Consider the following 19773-nt stretch of genomic DNA (forward strand, 5'->3'; position numbering starts at 1 on the left):
AGCAGTCCAGTAACACCCACAGGCCTCAGAGGCATCCTGTGACCCCCTTAGAAAAGTCACATTCACTTTGCTCTTGAGAAAGGAAAAATAATGCTGGAGGCATTTTGTTTTAAACCATGTGAAATAAGGAAATGTGAGGATGTGAAAATGAAGTGAAAAAAGTTAGAATTCATTTCCTCCCTTTGCAATGGCTTAGAAGCAAAACTGGTTCATTTTGAAAGTGTGCGTAAAAATCTGATACATTCACCAGTAGGCAGTGACTACAAAATGCTTAAGGTAAAATATGTAAATATGTAAAATAATCTCTTGAAAACCATCTCCTTTTGTGCTTGAAAGCATTCTGTAAAAGCATCTTTATTTCTCAGCAGCATTAATAGACAGCCAGAATGAAAAGTTACTTCTTGTTAAAACAAAAAAATAACAACAAAATTCAAGGTACTAGAAAAATATTTTGAAATAAATCCTCAGAGTAGTGAAGGGGAAGAAAATTAATGTGTAAGTTCCTTGGATGACTTCTGCCCTTTTAGTATTAATCTGAATAATAATAAAGGAATATGTAAATTACAAAATTCAAAATTTTAAATGGGGTTATTTTAACTATCATAGACTTAAGGCAAACCTAATCTGCCAAGTCTTCACTCTCATTTTATTCTAAAACTGTGCCTCACTTTTTTAGTCCTATTATGCCTTCTAACTTAGCTGAGATTTTTGTCTCATACCTAGGCAGATCCAACCTAATTTCCTCTTTCATATTAAACCAGACTACACAGATATACATTCAAGACTGTTCACTACTTACTAGGACAGCTAATCTTGTTCCAAATTATTCTCATTAATAAAAGGCTACACTTCGAGGACCCATTAAAATACTGAAACTAAGAGTGCATGAATACTTGAAACTTCTATTCTCTGGCCTAAATTCTTGAGACTGTATTATCATATTATCAACTACATACTCAAAACCAAGTAACAGAGAATTCATTAACATTAATACAATTTTCAGAAAAATGTTTCAAAAATGAAGTCTGAATTCATGGAGATGTAGTCTCGCATGAAAAAAATACATTATCCTTGATTTTTTTTTCCCCATATTTGAGGAAAGATAAGAAAGCAAAGATAATTAACAGGTAAGGAAGAAGACAGAAAACAAAGGCAAAGGAAGGGCATTTTGAGTTACTGCATCACACAGGTACTGAATGATCTTTCTAGATTAAGACTACTGGGAGCTGGCAAGAAAAGTTCAAAGGGCATCAGGCTTCAACACAGCCATGCAACTACAAAAACATCTATACTAAAAAAGGAAGCAATGATAACTTTGAATGTTTGAGATAGGGGAATTTATACAGTTCAGTTTCTTTACCAAAATACCTCTTTCAAATTAATTATCAACAACAGTAATATTAAATAAGAAAATAAATTATTTGCAGCATCACATGAAAGTTCCACAACCAGGTTACTCCACTCACTCATTTAACGTAGAGGCAGTTACGTGTACTATGCTGTGGAAAACTTCTCACCACAACCCTAGAATCTCAAAATAACACCGTAAGAAGTTAAAAGGAAATTTCAAAAACTGACAGTGCCAAAGAATAAGGTACCCAAAGCCTTCATTCCCTTTCCAGTTTAATGGATAAGCAATAGGAAATGGAAAATATTGAATGGAAAAATGATGGTCTATATCTGTATTAAAAGGAATCAAAATACTCGATTTGATTTTCAACCTCCTCATCCTCTCAAAGCTGTATTTTTTTCAGCAAACTGAGGATGGAAGGATGCATCTCAGCATGCTTTTAATATGAAGACTAAAGGTGTGATTCTGACAAATTTTTAAATCCTGAGTGTTTGCTTGCATTAGACTGTTTAATAAATTGGCATTTTTTTCTAAGACAGCTATAGTTAATGGGTCAAAACATAATTTGCCTGTCCTGTTTGAGCTCACAGACATTTGTACAAGTGTCACAATCATTCATGTGACACTTGTCTGCTTTATTATTCCATGCCAAATATAAGCAAATGCTTACAAGGTTTGTTTCTCTGAAGCAAACATAGAATACAGAAGAAAAGAAAAAGACAGGAGTAAGTGTATGCAGGAAGCTTAAGAGATATCGAGACTATTACCCTGCAACACTGCTTTTTTGAGACTAGCTTCTCCACCCTGTGTTCTTTAAATTATTATTGAATTTTTACAGGAATGTTTGTAATCAACTCAGTTATGGTCAAGCATGCGCTGGACTGTAAATTCAAGCCTCCTGTCATCCCATCAGCCATTCACTTCCTCACAGGCACAGAGGAGCTTCATGAATGTAGGAACCTGAAATATCTTGCGTATACGGGCACATGGGCTCCTTCTCATTAGATCTGAGAGAGAAAGAGAAGATATATATGCATTCTTTGATGGCAACTGCAGCAAAACTGAACAGCTTCTTTCTGTAATTCCTGTATTTTAATTTCCCAGCTGCTCCTTACTGAGACTTGCACATATAGCCATTGCTAGAAAAGTATAGGAAAGTTAATAATTGTTAAAGGGTTACATGAAGAAGATAATTGTTCTATTTCTTCTGAATTGCCAATACTGATTTTGCTGTGAGGGGGGATTATGGAAAGAAATGGAACACTAGAGACAGAAAAGTACTGTCACCAAAATAATCTAACAAATGCAAATACAGCTCAAAGTATTAACAAAAGTGTTGAGTCTAAGACTATAGACAGATGTTAGATTTGGATCCAGCTGTGCTGATCAAAGGCTTTATGCCCCCCAGCTGCTCCTCACTGCCCCCTGCTGAAGTTATTATCCTGAAGATCTGCCAGCAGAGTAGTTCATATGAGCGCTCTCCAACTCACTCCAGGCAATATCAGCCAGCTTAATCCATACCACCTATTTATATTATTTAAAATAATCCAGTTGATTTTGTCTGAAGTATGAACCATTCTACAGTTTGAACTTCACTGTGGTGAGATCCATGAGAGGACTCGCACAAAGATCACCTCTAGTACAGTTGTGTGCAAATAACTGTACTGCAATTGTCTTTCTGAAGCCTTGGAAATCAAGCACAGCTAAAATATCATCTCTCTCAATAATTTAAATAGAAAGCATTTAAAAAAATCACCTAAGCAAATAAATGCCTAAATCCTGATATATTTTTTTTCCATAACACAATAGCACCCACTGAATTTTCCTACTGAACTGCAGATTTCTAACAAGAGTATTTACATTTGAAAACAGCACCAAGAGTAGTGATATAAACCTCCCTTAACTTGGAAAGTGTACAGCATCAAAACCATTACTTCTATTCAAATGCACTTATAAGAGATCACTAAGAATAACAACTTAAAAGACAAGCTAAACTACTGTTTCATTTAGTGATTCTTGATTTTGGGTGGATATATTATGCCTGATCCAACTTTCACACCAAAACAAGATGAGACCTCTGCTAATACAGGCAAAACTAAATAGACAAATCAGGAAACATTTAGAGCTGCAGACTCTGTACCTTTCTAATCTGTAAAATAATACTTTCATTTGCATAAGAATTTGGGATTATCTTGCACTTACTTTTCGAGGTACATTTGAAGCCATGCAACACATTTCCCAACATTGTCAAAACGTGTCTACCATCACACTACACATATTAAAACAGTCCTTAAATATTAAATACTAATCATGACCACATTTTCAATTGGATTTCAGCCTGCTCTGGTAACTTCTTTCTCGAGGTGACAAACTGGCAGTACCTGAATTCATTACAGTCTGATTAATTATGCTGCTTTCATACAAAGGTGAAAGAGACTTCAATCAGAAACAGTAACCTTAAACAGTACCTGTGCAGCAGTGCATCAGAATATCAATCCCAGATTCCTGCATTTGCTTTGTGAATTCTTAGTAATTACTTCTCCATGTGATAGATATGTCACATAAAACAGCTAAACTGCAATTGGTTAAGTAACTAAAGGAAGAGGTTGGCAATATTTCAGTTCTAGGGGATGGAAATTATATGTGCTAGCAGAGGATACTGAAAATTACTTATGTTCTCTGTTTGCTTTTTACCACAACCTAGCTCTACTATGCAATCAATTTTTTTCCCCAACTAAGCATTGCAGGAATTGGAAGAATAAGCAGGAAAGGGAGGAGTGGAGTCTATGGCAGACTCCTCTTTTCTCATCTAGCTGAGCAATGCCAAAATTTCATCTTTTATATTTTTGGAAAACATTTCTTTAAAGTATCCAGAAAGAGAGAATCTTCTGGTTATCACCTTCTTTTAAAGCTCTGCGACTATAACGCACGTATGGCCCCAAATACACCTATAACTGGGAAGCAGGATTGCTTTTGCTTGCTTCGTACTCATACTTGTTAACATGAAAAGACAAATTAATACAAGACAAGAATCAGACATACGTGTCTAAAATACACACTGCATAATTAAACTGAGAATGAAAACAAATCAAAGGTATATATGTTCAAATAGTATTTATTGTTCCTTTACATAAAGGAACAAGGAAATTGGCAAATATTTCATATGAATAAAGGCCCATCTTCACACAAGTATGGGTTATGAATAGCAATGAATGAGATAAGAACACTAAGATAAAGTCAACTAGAGTAAGCCACAGACAGAAGTAGAGCCAGACTGACAATGGAATAATTCCCATTGCACTGGGCTAAAGAGCTTTCTCTATAGATTCATTTAATACCAACACACATTAGCATTTATACTGAAAGAGACACTTTGGAGAAATATTTTTAAATGCAAAGTTTGGGATATCTCTTTTTTTATACAGATGATACTCAAAGCATATTTCTCTCTACAGACTTAGGTCTCTCGTGCCTGAAGTCTGTAACATGCCTGTGTGCTCTGCTGCTGACGGCGATTTGAAGAATTTGCTGTACCTACAGAATTGTATTATGGAGATCCTAGAGGGTATGACTAAAACCTGTTGAATTAAGTTCTAAGAAAATAAATGTAGGTGATTGGTTAAGGTTCAGTTGAAAGCAGGAACTGAAGGTACTCCAAGGTTTTCTCTTTCATTGCCACTTGTCTCTATTGTTACGGGCACAACATTGACTCTCCCTCTAAAATATCATCTATATTCAGTTTTTGAGGAAAAAAATCCGATTTTTAGCACCAATGAGAGACTTAAAAGTACAGAAAAGCAAAAAACTGAAAAATATTTTGTGAATTAAATGAAAATGTAAAACTCTATTATTAATCAAATTGATAAAACATTCTTTTATAAGTAAATGAAACAAAAATAAAATTCAAATTATATGGTCACCTTCTCTTCAAGATTATTTCTCAAATACTAACCATGAAAAAGTACCTAATTCTCTGAACAATAGATATGAAAAATATACTGTTTAATCAATAACTACTAACTCTTATGTTTGTATCAATATTCACAGATAAAAATATACGTATTCCAAAGGATATATAAGCCAGACACAAATTAATCTTTAAAATTGTAGTAGAGAAAATATCTCCTTCACATTCTCTTTGATTTGGCTGGCTCAACCAATCTGCTATGGTCATTCAACCAGTTAAAGAAATTTCTATAATGATTTCACCATTTTAGGCTGCCTATCTGCAAGTTCTTACTGTCAACATGAATTACTCTGTACGCTGCAATTCCCCCATCAGTTGAGACAAAGTATGACTGTTGTAGTGTTCTGTTAACATGACATGCTTCTCATATATCTGTATTCCAAATGTCAAGTTGATACGGTACAGTCAGCCAGAAGTGTTCTATTATCAGATCTAGAAGAACAATTCACACTAAAGAGTAGACTGCAGAATAGGTAGGTAAAGCATTTTCTTTGATATGCAATCTCTAGTTTGGTGTCAATTCTGAACAAGTTCTCCATGTTATGGTGTCTTTCTATGCAACTGGAGTGTAAGCCGCTTAAGGAGGATTAATCTGACACAGCTTGATTTGTCTGTTTTACGTGATGCTCATTCTAACCAGCCATAAGTCAGGTAGCTTTGTCTTCAAAAAGAGAGAAAAGAGGATAAAAAAAAGCTATCACCGAGTTGCTTTTGTTGTTTTTTTTTTTTTCCATTTTTTTTTCACCCATGGGAAAAGTATCAGAAATCGCAGTACAAACCAAAATTATTGAGAAAAAAGGTATTAATTACACCAATTGAAAGTGGGAGATACAAAAATACCTCTGAAAACCCCAAAAAGTGTATAATTTTTGTTAAGGTTTAAATGATTGCATCTTTAAATTAATATTGAGAGAGCAATGTCTCTCAATACACAGTTAAATGAAATAACTCACAACTAGATTGAGGATTATATGGCCTTGTTAAAGAATTATATTAAAATTAGAAAATTTAAGTTAAATTCATCATTTAAATAAGAATAGCAAAAATTTAATGTTGTGGAATCTGTAGTTGGAAAAGCATACTCAAAAGAACAAATCCTGCTTTTCTATCTCCCACTCACTCAGTACAATCTAATGCATTTATCACAGCAGTATATAGTACTTACACAGTAAGGGCAGAAGTATAGAAAATGAAATTAAAAATCATTTGTTTTGATCATCACTAGGATAAATATAAATACAATAAGTAACATTTTAAAATTATCCTGAAATCCAAAAAACTTTGTGTCTCTCTAATGCTAGTGTAAAAACTGTGTTTGACTTCAGACCAACAAGGACTCGCTGCTCAAAAATAGGTAGAACAAGCTGGATTATGAATTACATCACATTTTTTAATATATGACACTCTAGAAAGGGAACCCCAATATGTTAAACTAACTTATTAGTCACAACAGCTAGAATAAATTCTGTGAGTAATGAGATCTAGATCTAGATTTATAATTCTCTCATCTTGGAATGTTCAAGTCTTTCTAACACATATCGAGAATGCCAACTAAAAAAAGTACTAAAACGTTCACTGAACAGTCCTAATTTTCCTTACTTGCTGTAAACTGATCATACTCCAAACTCAAATGCAGAACATACATGATCTACAGATTTGATCATGCAGAAACCAGAGTCAATATAAACAGAGTTGATGCTTCAATTAGAGATTAATTAATAATTTTCTAAATATTATAGAACCAGAAGAATTTTTGCTAAAATAAAGTATTATTGGTTAAGTGATTCGGACACAGATGAATCCTCAAATGTGAAAATGATGATCAGGCATGGAATCAGATCACCCTTTTAAATTCTTCTTGCCCCTAACTAGAAAACCCACAAAACATGTCTCATTACAAGTAAGCTTGTCAATTAAATTAACACATCACTTATTAGAAAGTAACTAATTGCAGATTCAAATTCACAGTATTTCTTAAATTTTTTTTTTTTTTTTTTTGTTAATTATAGAGAATTTCTAATAGAGAGGATAGAACAAATGCTGGCTTTGGAGATAAGTATCAGGCATATTTTTCAGGTCCATCAGATTTAGCTCCCCCTTCTGCTTTGTAAAGATGTTTCTTAAAAAAAAAAAAGGGGGGTATTTTACTTGCATAAAATTGAAAACAAGTGAAAAGAGAAGAAAGGGATCAACAAAACCTTGCTAAAGAGAGAAATGCAGGTGACTTCTTTTATGGCTTGGGAAAAGTGCACCATAGGCCAGTGATATGGCCTGGGAAAAAAATGCCCTCTGCTGACACCTCCCTTATAGATAAAGCAGGCTGCAGTGCTGCTGTCTTTTTGATCAAGAGAAGAAATCCCACGCCAATGACTGTTTCTCCTGACAGACTGCTTGTCCTTTTTAATGTTACATGAGAGCACCAGCCTGAATTTCCCTCCCCTCAGAGCTAGTACCACTACCACTGATTAGAGATGCTGGTCTGCCTAGGGGTACTCACTTCTTCGGCCAAGGCTGTTTAACCTGTTGTGCTCCTTTTTTATTCCCAACCTTCTTCTTTGGAGATAGAAGCTTGGCTTTTTTTTTTTTTCCCCCATAGATATTACATTATGCTTATTATTCTAACAGAGCTTCCTCTGTATTGTTCAGAAACTGGTCCATCATACATAGGTTCAGCTCTTGTTATGATCCCAGCTTTGCAAGAGACTGTAATGCTCAGAAAGACTAAAGAAATAATTCTTTTACTGATACTTGCAGTCAACACCATCTGCCCTTCTAAGTCATGGAAGTCACTATTTGTGATAACTTCTGCTTTCTCAGAGTTGCAGATGATCTCATGATTCTCTTAATTTGCCTCCACACAACACTACTGTTCTTTGGTGTGTTGTTTGCTGAGATAATTATCATGCCAACACTACTACAAACAGAACAACAAAAGCAACAATATCTCTTTCACATAGCTAATACAAAGGCTCAAAGTTCATGACAAAAATGGAGGTGAATTGGGGTAAAATTTTCTAAAGTGGTTCACCTTTGTTTAACTCTTAAGGGCTTGGACTTTTAAATGACCTATGGTTTCCACATACAATCTTTAAAATGACCTATAGTTTCCACATACAATCTTTACTATAGTTTAATTTAGTTTTAGTTAATTATGAGAAATATGTCTGTATCAATTCATTTTTGTTTGGAAGAGTACTGATGTGAAACTATTTCACTAGTTTGTAAGAGTACCCTAAGAAACTAGCTTTGGATTCACAAAGTGGGACCTATTAAAAAAGGTATAAAAATCATAATTTTATTAAAACCAGTGGAACTTTAGACATACAAAAAAGTGGAATTTTGGTCTGAATGCAGGAATTAAAAGAAGAAAAAAACAGCAGTTTTATCAATCATCATAGTCCTGCTAGACTGTAAAAAAAAATTCCTTCTTTCCATTTTTTAACTTGCATATTTTTCTTTTTGACCATATCTCCCATTGTGTCTTTTTAAAAAGAGGAAAAAAAAAGAAGAAAAAGGAAAAAAAATATTTTAAAAAACATGCCAAGGTCAGGGAGCTCCGATTTACAGTGCTGCTTGATGCCCTTCCCTTCCTATTGCACCTCCCCTGCAGCAACTGGCTGCAAGCCTGTAACTTGAAGGCAAGCAGTAACTAAGTAACTAATAAATAAGGAGTATACCACTAAAGTAAACAGTACCCTAGCTATAATTAGCTAGCACAGACAAGCTGCTGGTGGTAGATGTCTCTCCGAGTTCCCTCAGGCCCTCTCCAGTCCAACTCCCCCACAGAATCCCTTTAACCAGCATGCTCCTGTTTGACTGCAGGCAAAACAAAAACAAAACCCCCTTTTTTCCTAGTCACTCACTAGAATAGACTCTGTAACAAAAGGAACACCAAGACGAAGATCCCCCTGTCAGATATTTTTACTATGTTAATTCTTTGAAAGCAAAATACAGCCTGCAATATTGAAGATGCACTCGGAAAGTTCTGAAGCCTGCCCCTAAATACACTGATAGTCCCAAAGTCTTTGATGGTCAAATAACGTGAGACTTTTCAAAAGCATGCAATATGCCTGTTTCCCAAAAAGAAAACCGTTTTTTATCATGTAAAGAAAACAGTAATAAGGCACTTCCTAAATCAGAATCAGTTACAGATTAGCGGAATTCATGCAGTAGGAAACACAAAAAGACTGACAGGAACACTGAAATACACAGCGATCCAACAAAAGCTTCTTGCATGTAATTAGCGTACTACACAAGGCACGTTACTAACTTCAAACAAACCAACCACTGTGCTTAAAGTTAAGCATGTGCACATGTCCTTGCAGGTCTGGAGCTCAGATGCTTAACTTCTTGTGAACACAGCCAACCAGAACCCATTTTCTCATCTCTCTTACAAAGAATGGATGTGTAAGCCATGCAAACTTGTCAAGCTTTTGGCTTTAAGCTCAAAGTTTAAATATTTGAGTCACTGCTTTCAATTTTATGATTGACAAATTTTAGCCAAATTCCAAAAGGGAAATGTGGACAGTAGCAGACTGGTCAACAGATGTGGAAGTAGTGTGAACAATAATTTCCAAATTAAACAAATGTTTGCTCAGAATGTTCTTACAGTACACAATAGATTATAGGGGCTGACAACACATCATGTTCATTAAACAGCAAAATTTGTCAGAATAGAAAACCCTGCACCACAAACTGCTGATATTTTGTCATTTAACAATGACATTGCTTATGAAAATTGTAATAGGACCTGACTCTAACATTTGTGCATGTGTATTCATGTATATTTATATACGAATACTATGCATACATTAATACTTCCAAATTGATAAAGAAACCATTCAGACTTACAGTGCAATCTTGGAAGACTCATACGTGACACGAGGAAACCATAATAGGCCTTGTCTTCCTTCCTCTTTGATACACACTGTTGTTTGTTTTTTCTCTTTTGAGTAGAGCTACTTAAGATTATTTTTACTACACCAGTAAGAAATGTTTATCTGTCAGGCATTTGTTTTAAAGCAAGATATTTCTCCTTACCAACAGAATGTTTTTGCAACTGAAGCAATGGTGGCCAGATCTGTTTCAGGAGCATCAATATAGAGTACCTGCAGGACTTCAGAAAGCTTGTGCTGATAATTTCATTTTCTCAAAGAGGATTTTCTCTTGTTATTCCAAGCTGTTTTCATTGTGTTCTGTATCATGAAATCTAAAAGAAACTCTAAGATAGACTTGATGCCCTATGAGGGTAAATTCAGAAACACTACAGAAGTAGCAGAAGCACTGCTTAGATACTCTTGTCTGGAAGAGAGACACTGGCAATAGTTTGGTTTTACAGTTTGGATCAGGTTAAGGAACAAAAACTGTTCAGTATTTCAAAGTGAACTGTTTATATTATAAGCTAGCAAAAGGATTCCCTTGAAGTTCAAGCCTACCTGCCTAAAGGTTCAGAGGAAACTAAAATGTTAAATGCTGATACTCTAATTGTCCGTCTTGGTATGACCAACATATTACTTGACTTCCTTTAAAGAATCAGGCTGGAAATATCCAAGAATGGACATCTAATTAAGTTTTTTAAGACTCTAAGGATTTCCCAAAAGTTATCTGATATTAAAGAAGATGGAAGAGAGAAGGAAATAAACAATTTGATGATTCACCTGACTCTTTTGGAGAAGAGTCAGAGGAGAAGTGCTGCTATATTAAGATACTAAATCTTTCCATGTGTATACTGAAAAGCTACACCACAGACACTTTCTACTCAAGTTTTAAAAAAATGCACAGATATCTAAAAATATCACAGAACCTTGGGCCCCACCTTCTGAAGTCAATGGAGAAATTCAAGTCAGTTCTGAAAAATCCTCAGCTAGGCCCTTTATTTATTTTAGACTTACCAGTTTTACAGAAGAAAAATTCTAGAATTGTAAACGTCAGAAAAAACGGAGGCCACAAAATATAGTTCATTGTTTCTCCTCTCAATATTAAGACACTAAAGGGAGAAAACAATTGAAAACACAAGGCCTACTTTGAAAGTAGTGCCTCCTATTTTATTATATTATCCCACAACATCAGAGCAAGACACTGTTGGTATGGCAGTAGAGGTTGAATCTTCCCATCAACATTCCATTCCATTTTGTTGCAAGATGACAGGTGGCAGCAAAGGGGCAGTCTGACAAGCTGACATCTGACACAGAAGTACTATAAAGCAAAGGTGTGCAACTGAATTCTTCATGCAGAAAAAATTGCGCCCACTGACATTCATTGATGCTTGCTGAATGTTTATGGAGTGGATGTGAGCACAGTGAGGTGGAGGGTGGCACATTTCAGTGGTGGCCACAATGGGTCACCTCTGCTGGTACAGATTTTGATTGCAGCATGCAGGCTCTTGTTCATCACTGACAAAAGCACATACCTAATAGCAGTGACTATGCTGAAAAAGAGTTTTTTATAGCTGAGAATTTGCTCTATCAAATTGTGTTACTGTGCTCTTTGTATCTGTTATAGTTTTCATGGAAAAGGCTACCTTGGACTTGCAGAGGACAGACTTTGAACTATTCAGGACACTAGTAGGGAGAATTCCTTGAGAGCCTGTCCTGAAGGGTAAAGGGGTCCAGGAAGGATGGACGCTCCTCAAGATGCAGGAGCAGGCTGTCCCCGAATGCCATAGGATGAGCAGAGAGCTTTCACTGAGACTCTGGGACAAAAAGAGAGCCTGCCTCCTGTGGAAGAAGGGACAGGCAATTTAAGAAGACTACAGAGAAGTGGATAGGATATGCAAGGAGAAAATTAGAAAGGTGAAAGCCTAGCTTGAGCTCAACCTGGCCACTGTAGTAAAAGACAACAATAACAACAAAATTATTAATATATTAATAGTAAGAGGAGAGCTAAGGAGAATCTCCATCCTTTACTAAATGCAGTGAGCAATGTGACCACAGAGGATAAGGAAAAGGCTGAGGTTCTCAATGCCTTCTTTACATCTATCTTTAATCATCAGACCAGTTATCCTCAGGGTACTTTACCCCCTGATCTGCAAGTCTGGGATGGGGAGGTGGTCCCATTCTGGCGAGCAGAATAAACATTCAGATGGAAACAGTTACAGAACCTACTACTCCACCCAGACTGTCACAAGACCACGGGGCCAAATGGGATCCACCCAAGGGTACTGAGGGAGCTGGCAACGGTGGCTGCCAAGCCACTTACCACTATGTATCAGTGTTCCTGGTCAACCACAGATCCCAGAAGATTGGAGGCTTGCCAGCATGACTCCCATCTATAAAAACAGTCATAAGAAGAATCTAGAGAAATACAGGTCTGTCAGCCATGACTTTGGTGCAAGGGAAGTTCATGGAACAGATCTCCTTGAGTGAGATCACATGGCACATGTGGGACAAAAGGGGAATCATGTCCAGCCAGCACAGGTTCACAAAAGGCAGTCCTGCTTCATCAACCTGGTCTCCTTCAGTGTCTGGGTGACCAGCCTGGTGGCAAGAGAAAGGCTGCAGATGCAGTCTACCTAGACTTCAGCAAAGCCTTTAACACTGTCTCTCACAGTATTCTCCTGGAGAAGCTGGCAGCCCATGGCTTGGACAGGTACACACTTTGCAGAGTAAACAACTGGCTGGATGGCTGGGCCCAGAGAGTGGCAGTGATTGGAGTTAAACTCAGCTGCCAACCGGTCAAGAGTAGTATTCCATAGGGGTGGGTATTGTGGCCTATCCTGTTTAATATCTTTATTGATGATCTGGATGAGAGGATTGAATGCACCCTGAGAAATTTTGTAGTGACGCCAAACTGGTAAGCAGTGTCCATCTGCCTGAGAGTAAGAAGGCCCTACAGAGGGATCTGGTCAGGCTGGATCACTGGACTGAGGCAAATGGGATGAAGTTCAGCAAGATCAAGTGCTGAGTCCTATCCTTTGGTCACAACAACCACATGCAATGCTACAGGGCAGGGGCAGAGTGGCCGGAAGACTGGGCAGAGGAAAAAGATCTGGAGGTGCTGACAATGCTTAGCTGAGCATGAGCCAACATGAGTGTGCCCAGGTGGCCAAGAAAGCAAATGGCTTCAGAAACGGTGTAGCCAGCAGAAGCAGGGAGGTGATTGTCTGATTGCACTCAGCTCTAGTGAGGCCATACCTCAAGTACTGCGTTCAGTTTTAAGTCCCTTACTACAAGGAAGACACTGAGGCCATGGAGTGTGTCCAGAGAACGGCAATAAAACTGGTGAGGGGACTGGAGCACAATTCATATGGGGAATGGCTGAGGGAACTGAGATGGTTTAGACAGAAGGCGGCTCAGAAGAGATCTCGACAACTCCCTGAAAGGAGGTTGTGACAAGGTGGGGGTCAGCTTCTTCTCCCACATAACTAGCAATAGATCTAGAGGGAATGGCCTGAAGTTGCACTAGAAGAGGTGCAAGCTGGATATTAGGAAAACCACCAAAACAGTGGTCAGGCACTGGAAAGGGCTATCCAAGAAGATGGTTGAATCCCTGAAGGTCTTTAAGAAATGTGAGGATGTGGCATTCTGGAACATGTTTAGTGGGCTACGTTGGTGGTAAGTGGACAGTTGGACTAAATGATCTTTATTTTCAACATTAATTTTTTTTCCATGTTGTAACAAGAAGGTGGATTTTAGTTAAAATACAAATCACTGTATGTAAGGCTCCAGGAAGAAACCTTTGAAAAGCAAGGAAATAAATGCTCTAATGGTCTCCTTCTGTGCGTTAGATCAACATCATGCAAACAGGGATCAACTACCCTTTCCATCTCCAAATGAAGTAAAAATCAAATTTGTCTTGGCCAGTAAGGAAAAATGATTAATATCACAGAACGTGTGTCAGAATATTTTGTGTTCCACAGATCAAAGGAATACATACAGTATGCAAACCTGTTCTACTAGTAAAAAAGAATGTTTGCGCTGGCACAGAGCCACTTCCTATTTTCTTGTATTGCCAACTGACTATTATTCCTCATGTCAACTGAGATCCATACAAAATCATTCTGCTTTCTTACTCACTGTATTTCTGCCTGTTTGTAACAGGCACAAAGTATGCTAATAATTCTAATTTGGAGTAAATGTATAAATCATCAACAAAAAGTTGGCATTGCCCTTCCTATTTAAGACATTCCTACTTTCTATTACCAAGGCTGTGAAACATGTTAATGCTTACAAATTCTTTTCACAAAATAAAACCACAATTATATGTATTTTTTAATATTCCTGATGAACTAGAAAACCATTTGAAATTAAATCTGAAATAAAGTAATTCATCACTGGGGTAAATTATTGGAAATCTCATTTATTTAAGAATGAGAAAAATAGGTACAATAATTAGTTAGGATCATATCTGTAAAGTATTTAAAAAGACTCTGGTTTTCAAATAGATATTAATATATTTACTATGAATGATTATGATATGTATTTTGAGTTTTGAAAACAACCAAAACAAGCCACAAAAACTGAACTAAACTTGGAAATTTCAAAGCTTCACAAAGATGTATGCATTTAACTCCATAAAAGAGTGATAAGAACATACTGCTCAACTACATTCTGTCTACCTGAAAATTCAAACCTGTATTTTTAACTGATAGCTTGCTACATCTAAAAGGGAAATTACAACTATCAGGCAGGAGTGACAACCTACACCAAAACGGGACTGAGATATCTACTGCATTCTATCATGTCAGTGATGCATGGAGCAACAGTGCTTGAAAGGACAATGATACAATAAATCATAAAAAAGTTTCCTGTTCTGCTATTAATCTACAGGCTTAAAAGCGTGAAAAGTTTTAACTTCTTGGACCATAAACACTTGCAAAAGGCATTATGGTCTATTGTATCTGCTTTCATATAACTCAAGCTTAACCAGTATAAAGGTTCTTTAGATTCAACCACTTTCTAAGCATATTTTGACCACTTAAAAAGTTGTTTATCAAGAGCCAACTGTACAGACATGAAGACCAAGCTGATACTTGAGTTGTAGACAAGTCATTCCAATGATTTTTTTTAAAGTGGATGCCATAAAACTACCTTAGTCCCAAAAAGGTGAGGAAATATCCCAAAGATTTGCTCAGAGCATGGCAATCCTACTGACTGGTGTTTTTCCCCTGAGTAAAAGACTATAAAATGGTTCTTTTTCAGATCTTTCAAAAAAAAGTTTTATGCTTCAAAATCATATTGGCTGATTCATAAACTTTAAAATCTGCACAACTTTCTTTGAATTTGGAAAGAGCCTATGACACAGCCATTCTGCAACAAAGACTTCTGCAAGACAAATCATGCATTTCTTTCTGTTTGAAAGGGGTGAGAAAAGAAGGAAACAAGGCCGTGTTTTCCAAGAGAAGCTCTACCACACTTATTTATCATGTGTAACCCACTTCAAACAGAAAATTACCTAGTATTGAGATTTTTTTTGGACAAAAAAAAAGAAAAAATTAACAATAGGTTTGAAGAAAAACTGCAGGGGTTGCTGAAACATCTATAGATAACTTGTGCATAAAGCGAGAATGCCAGCTGCTAACAAGTGTAAGCAAATGAATCGCATTCAGTCTCAGATGAATGAAGAGTCTGGAGTCAGAAGTACTTTTTCCATTTTTCCATTTACATCATAGTACCAAATGCCTCCCAGATAATCATGGATTCATCCTTACTCTTCCAACAACTAGTAGCATTCTGTGATTCTGCGTGAAGTAACTTGTATACACCTGCATTTTGGAGTCTCTGGTATAACAGACTTCCAAGTCTCAAATCTTAATCTTAAGAATATTAAAGACATTTTATACAAAATCTTAACAGGAAAACTGCTTTTAAACGATTAAATTATACTATCAAAACATAAATCTCAGAAAAAAAAACATGGAATCTTTTGCTAGCAAAACATCTCAATCAAGTTGGTAGCCACTCTGGCTACTGAAATAATCTAAAGTATATTTTCAATCAGTTACAGTTTCAATTACAGTCCTTGAAAAATTACTTTTTCCCAACTCAAAATATCACTGCTTTAACTATAGCCATTTTGGGATATTCAATTATATTTCCAGGATGTTTTAATGTCTTGAATAAACACTGGCTGTGAAAAGAAACAAAATATCAGCTCTCCTTTGAGTGCTGTTCCAACAAATGCTCCTGAAAACATTTGGAAGGTGGATTTTCAAGATACTTTGCTGAATATTCCTAAAATGACTGCCCTTACACGATGTGAGAAGGAAGTTTTTTTCTTATCCCTAAAATGACTGTCTTCAATAAGTGGTGATTCACTGTACTAGCCCTGAAGCTGTCTTTGGAAGCTCAGTATTCAAAAACCATCTGTGCCAGCAAGTACCAGGAGAGGGCTTTCACTTGATGTTTAAACAAATTATACCCTCAGATATTTCAAACATATACTTTCTATTTATGTATTTTGGGATACTAGCCATAGGTCTTGATGAAAAGCCACATTATTTAATTATTATTTTTCCTAAGCATAACACATACCTGCACTTAACCTCTACACTTCCATTCCATAGACAAAAATGAAAGATTCTGAAATATGCAAATTTTGCATTAATGCTATCTTAGCAATACTTGATTTTTAAAACTACTATGCCTACTCTTGTGATGGTTAATTATTTTCTTAAAGCTTTTAGTCTTACAGTTACACGAGACCATCTATTTCATAAATGAAAGTAAATTTTAGTGCTAATAATTAAAAGCCTTACATTTCAAGAAAAAATCTTGCAAATTTAAACTGAATAGATTAAAAATCCATAAGGTAAGCAAAAACAACTCAAAAATCTATTATTATTTATCTAGCAAGTGCTTTAGGATACTAACTAAAGAATATAAGTAGTTGCTGCTCTCCCTCTACCGCACGTTCCATCCACTTCTCTACCTCTTCCATGTACTGCTCTGTAGAAACACAGCACTAAAAAGATCCAGACAGCAAAGAAGAGTTGGGCAGTACTACTTCAGGAATGTTTGATATCTTACGTGGCAATCACACATTAAATTGCAAACAGCAGCAACATTTAGAGATATTTTTCAGCTATTTTGCTAGTCACCATCAAATAAAAGTACAAAATCCTGTACACGTAATATTTTATACTCCACAAGACAGAAAAGCTGAATTCTTCTAAATGGTGTCTCATTTCTCTTTACCCTTTCTCTTTAATTTTTAATGTAAACTGCATTATATGTAATAATAAATAGACTGAGTTAGTGATGGAACTCCTGCCTGCTACATAGGAAGCCATTTTCAGCAGATTATCTAAAATATGAGAATATAAGAAAGGTAGTAGACACAGCAAATAAAGGTGATAGCAGGTGATCTCAAGTTAGCGGCTTCTTCCTTGTTCTAAGCTCCTTTTTCAATGCTCACTGGGCTCTGAGCCAAACTACTTCAGCAAACTAAGCAGAAAATATTCACTTTTTGTTGTTGTTAGGTTAGTTTTCTGCCAATTTATCAAATGGAATTGGGTTAGCACAACGTACAAGAGCCAAAGCCCATGAAAAAGGTAGGAATGCACTAGGACTGTGATAGAGATCACAGATCACCTTAGGCTACCTTGTAGTCACATTCTGAAACTAGTTACATGTTTGGTGGAAGTGTTATTTGAGGAGCACCTCTCACTCCTGTTCATCCATTTTTCTTGAAAATCTTTTCCCCTGTTTTTCAGAAAGCAATTCTTCATATGGGTGTGTCAAAGTACATATGCTAGTCAATTACTTAAAACAAAATGCTTGCATTTTCCCCAGAACAGACAAATAATAGAATTATTTTTACTCCCATGGTGTAGGCATATTTAGCAGAAACAAAAGTTGAACTACAACTGAACTATAGAATACAGTGCTCAGTACGAGTTATCCAAGGTAATGTAGCCACATTACCACAGTTCTCCATGGTTAATATATTTCACTTGAGGATTTTGCATTGCTTTGCAATGATCCTACATGATCCTACCTCTAGAGCATGGTATTCTTGTTGAAATTACAACATAATTTAGCGTGACTACAAACTCATCTTGCAATTGCAGTGCCATTTCATAAAAGGTTTTGACACATTTGTCACAAAAACTAGTATTACTACAAGCTCACAGTTTGGAATGTGAGCAAGACTACAGTTTTGTTTTTCCAGATTTTTCTTAATGCCTTACCCATTCTTCTATTTTCATTTGTATAACACAGAGGAGAAAGCTAGTATAAATACACAGAGAACATCTGTAGGGAGAGACCTACATGCTTCAGGTTTAGTTTTCCTTTTAAAATATTATTTAATATCTGTTGAAAGACAATACTCAGAAATACAACTAAATGATGATGTCATTTTAACTGTGACAAATATGATAAACTGGACTCACAGTCCTTGTAATTCAGTAGTTTGTATCTTCTTTCCAAGTTACAGTTCACTGAAAACATCAGCATGCTGTATCTCTAGTTACTCCTACTAGCTTTTGAAAGAATCAGGTCTCTTACTATGTGTATAAACAAATACCTCTCCTCCTATGGTAAGCAGTCCAGGTGAATCAAGTTTCCGTTTCTTCCGGGGACCAATAGCTGCCAACGCAGTTAGATTGGCATCTCTCTGCCTCATTTGTGCAAGTTCTTGTTGCTGCATCTATTAGAAAGAAAAGATTAGATTTTATTCTGCTGTTATAACAAAATGAGCATTCTCCAGACTTGTGAGCAAAAGGTGAAAATCATATATATGAACCATTACTAACAGTTTTAAGCTATTCCTAGAAAAACCATTTTAGCAGCTCAAGAATGCAGCACAGTAGCAGAGTAACAATGAAATAGAGAAATTCTCTTGACTTTCCACAGAATTTCTGCTTTACACATTTCAACTGTTTTTGAAAATCCACTCTCAGCCTTGAAAACTGTCTCATCTATATGATGAGTCCTATATATCAGGCTTACAACTCCAGTTTAACATCAGTATGGCGAATGTAAATATTGATTGCAATTCTCAAAAAATACATTTTCTTTCATCTGAGATTTACTTTGAATATTACAACTAGGCTTGATACTCACTTTCAAAAAAAAAAAAAAAAAAAAAAAACTAAATAGATTACCTCTATCTGAACATTAGAAGAAAGCATTACTGAAATAAAAACCATACAAACTGAATCTACAACTGCTTTATGGGATTGGGATTTAGGTAACAACATATTTAGCTATTTTGAGGCTAAGACAACAGGCTGCCAGTTTCATTATGTAACAGCGTTGCATGCTACAGAAAGAGAAAATACAAGAGGTAAGATTGCATACTCATTTTAACTGTATAATTCTTTTAGAGAACTAATGATAAGGGACACAGTTCCATGAACAACATTACTTTATTAAAGATTCTGATAATCTACCTTGCACAAAAATATCTAATGAGGTAAGCAGCATGTGATTTTAATTAGATAAAAAGCAGTCATAATTCTTAGTAATACTGCAACTCCTTCAACAAATTCAGAGGAGGTATTTGTTTGTAG

At 36.0% G+C, this 19773-nt stretch overlaps 1 protein-coding gene across 1 annotated transcript in view; it reads right to left on the bottom strand.

The window, feature by feature from the left end:
- Positions 1–19773, bottom strand: part of LOC116243751 (transcription initiation factor TFIID subunit 4-like) — a 133660-nt gene that overhangs the window by 24022 nt on the left and 89865 nt on the right. The window contains exon 14 of the mRNA XM_031615143.2: positions 18786–18908. Within this exon, the coding sequence (XP_031471003.1) occupies positions 18786–18908 (123 nt within the window). The remainder of the gene's footprint in view (positions 1–18785; positions 18909–19773) is intronic.

Source organism: Phasianus colchicus, chromosome 13 (assembly GCF_987193195.1).
Source record: "Phasianus colchicus chromosome 13, bPhaCol1.hap1.1, whole genome shotgun sequence".
NCBI lineage: Eukaryota > Metazoa > Chordata > Aves > Galliformes > Phasianidae > Phasianus > Phasianus colchicus.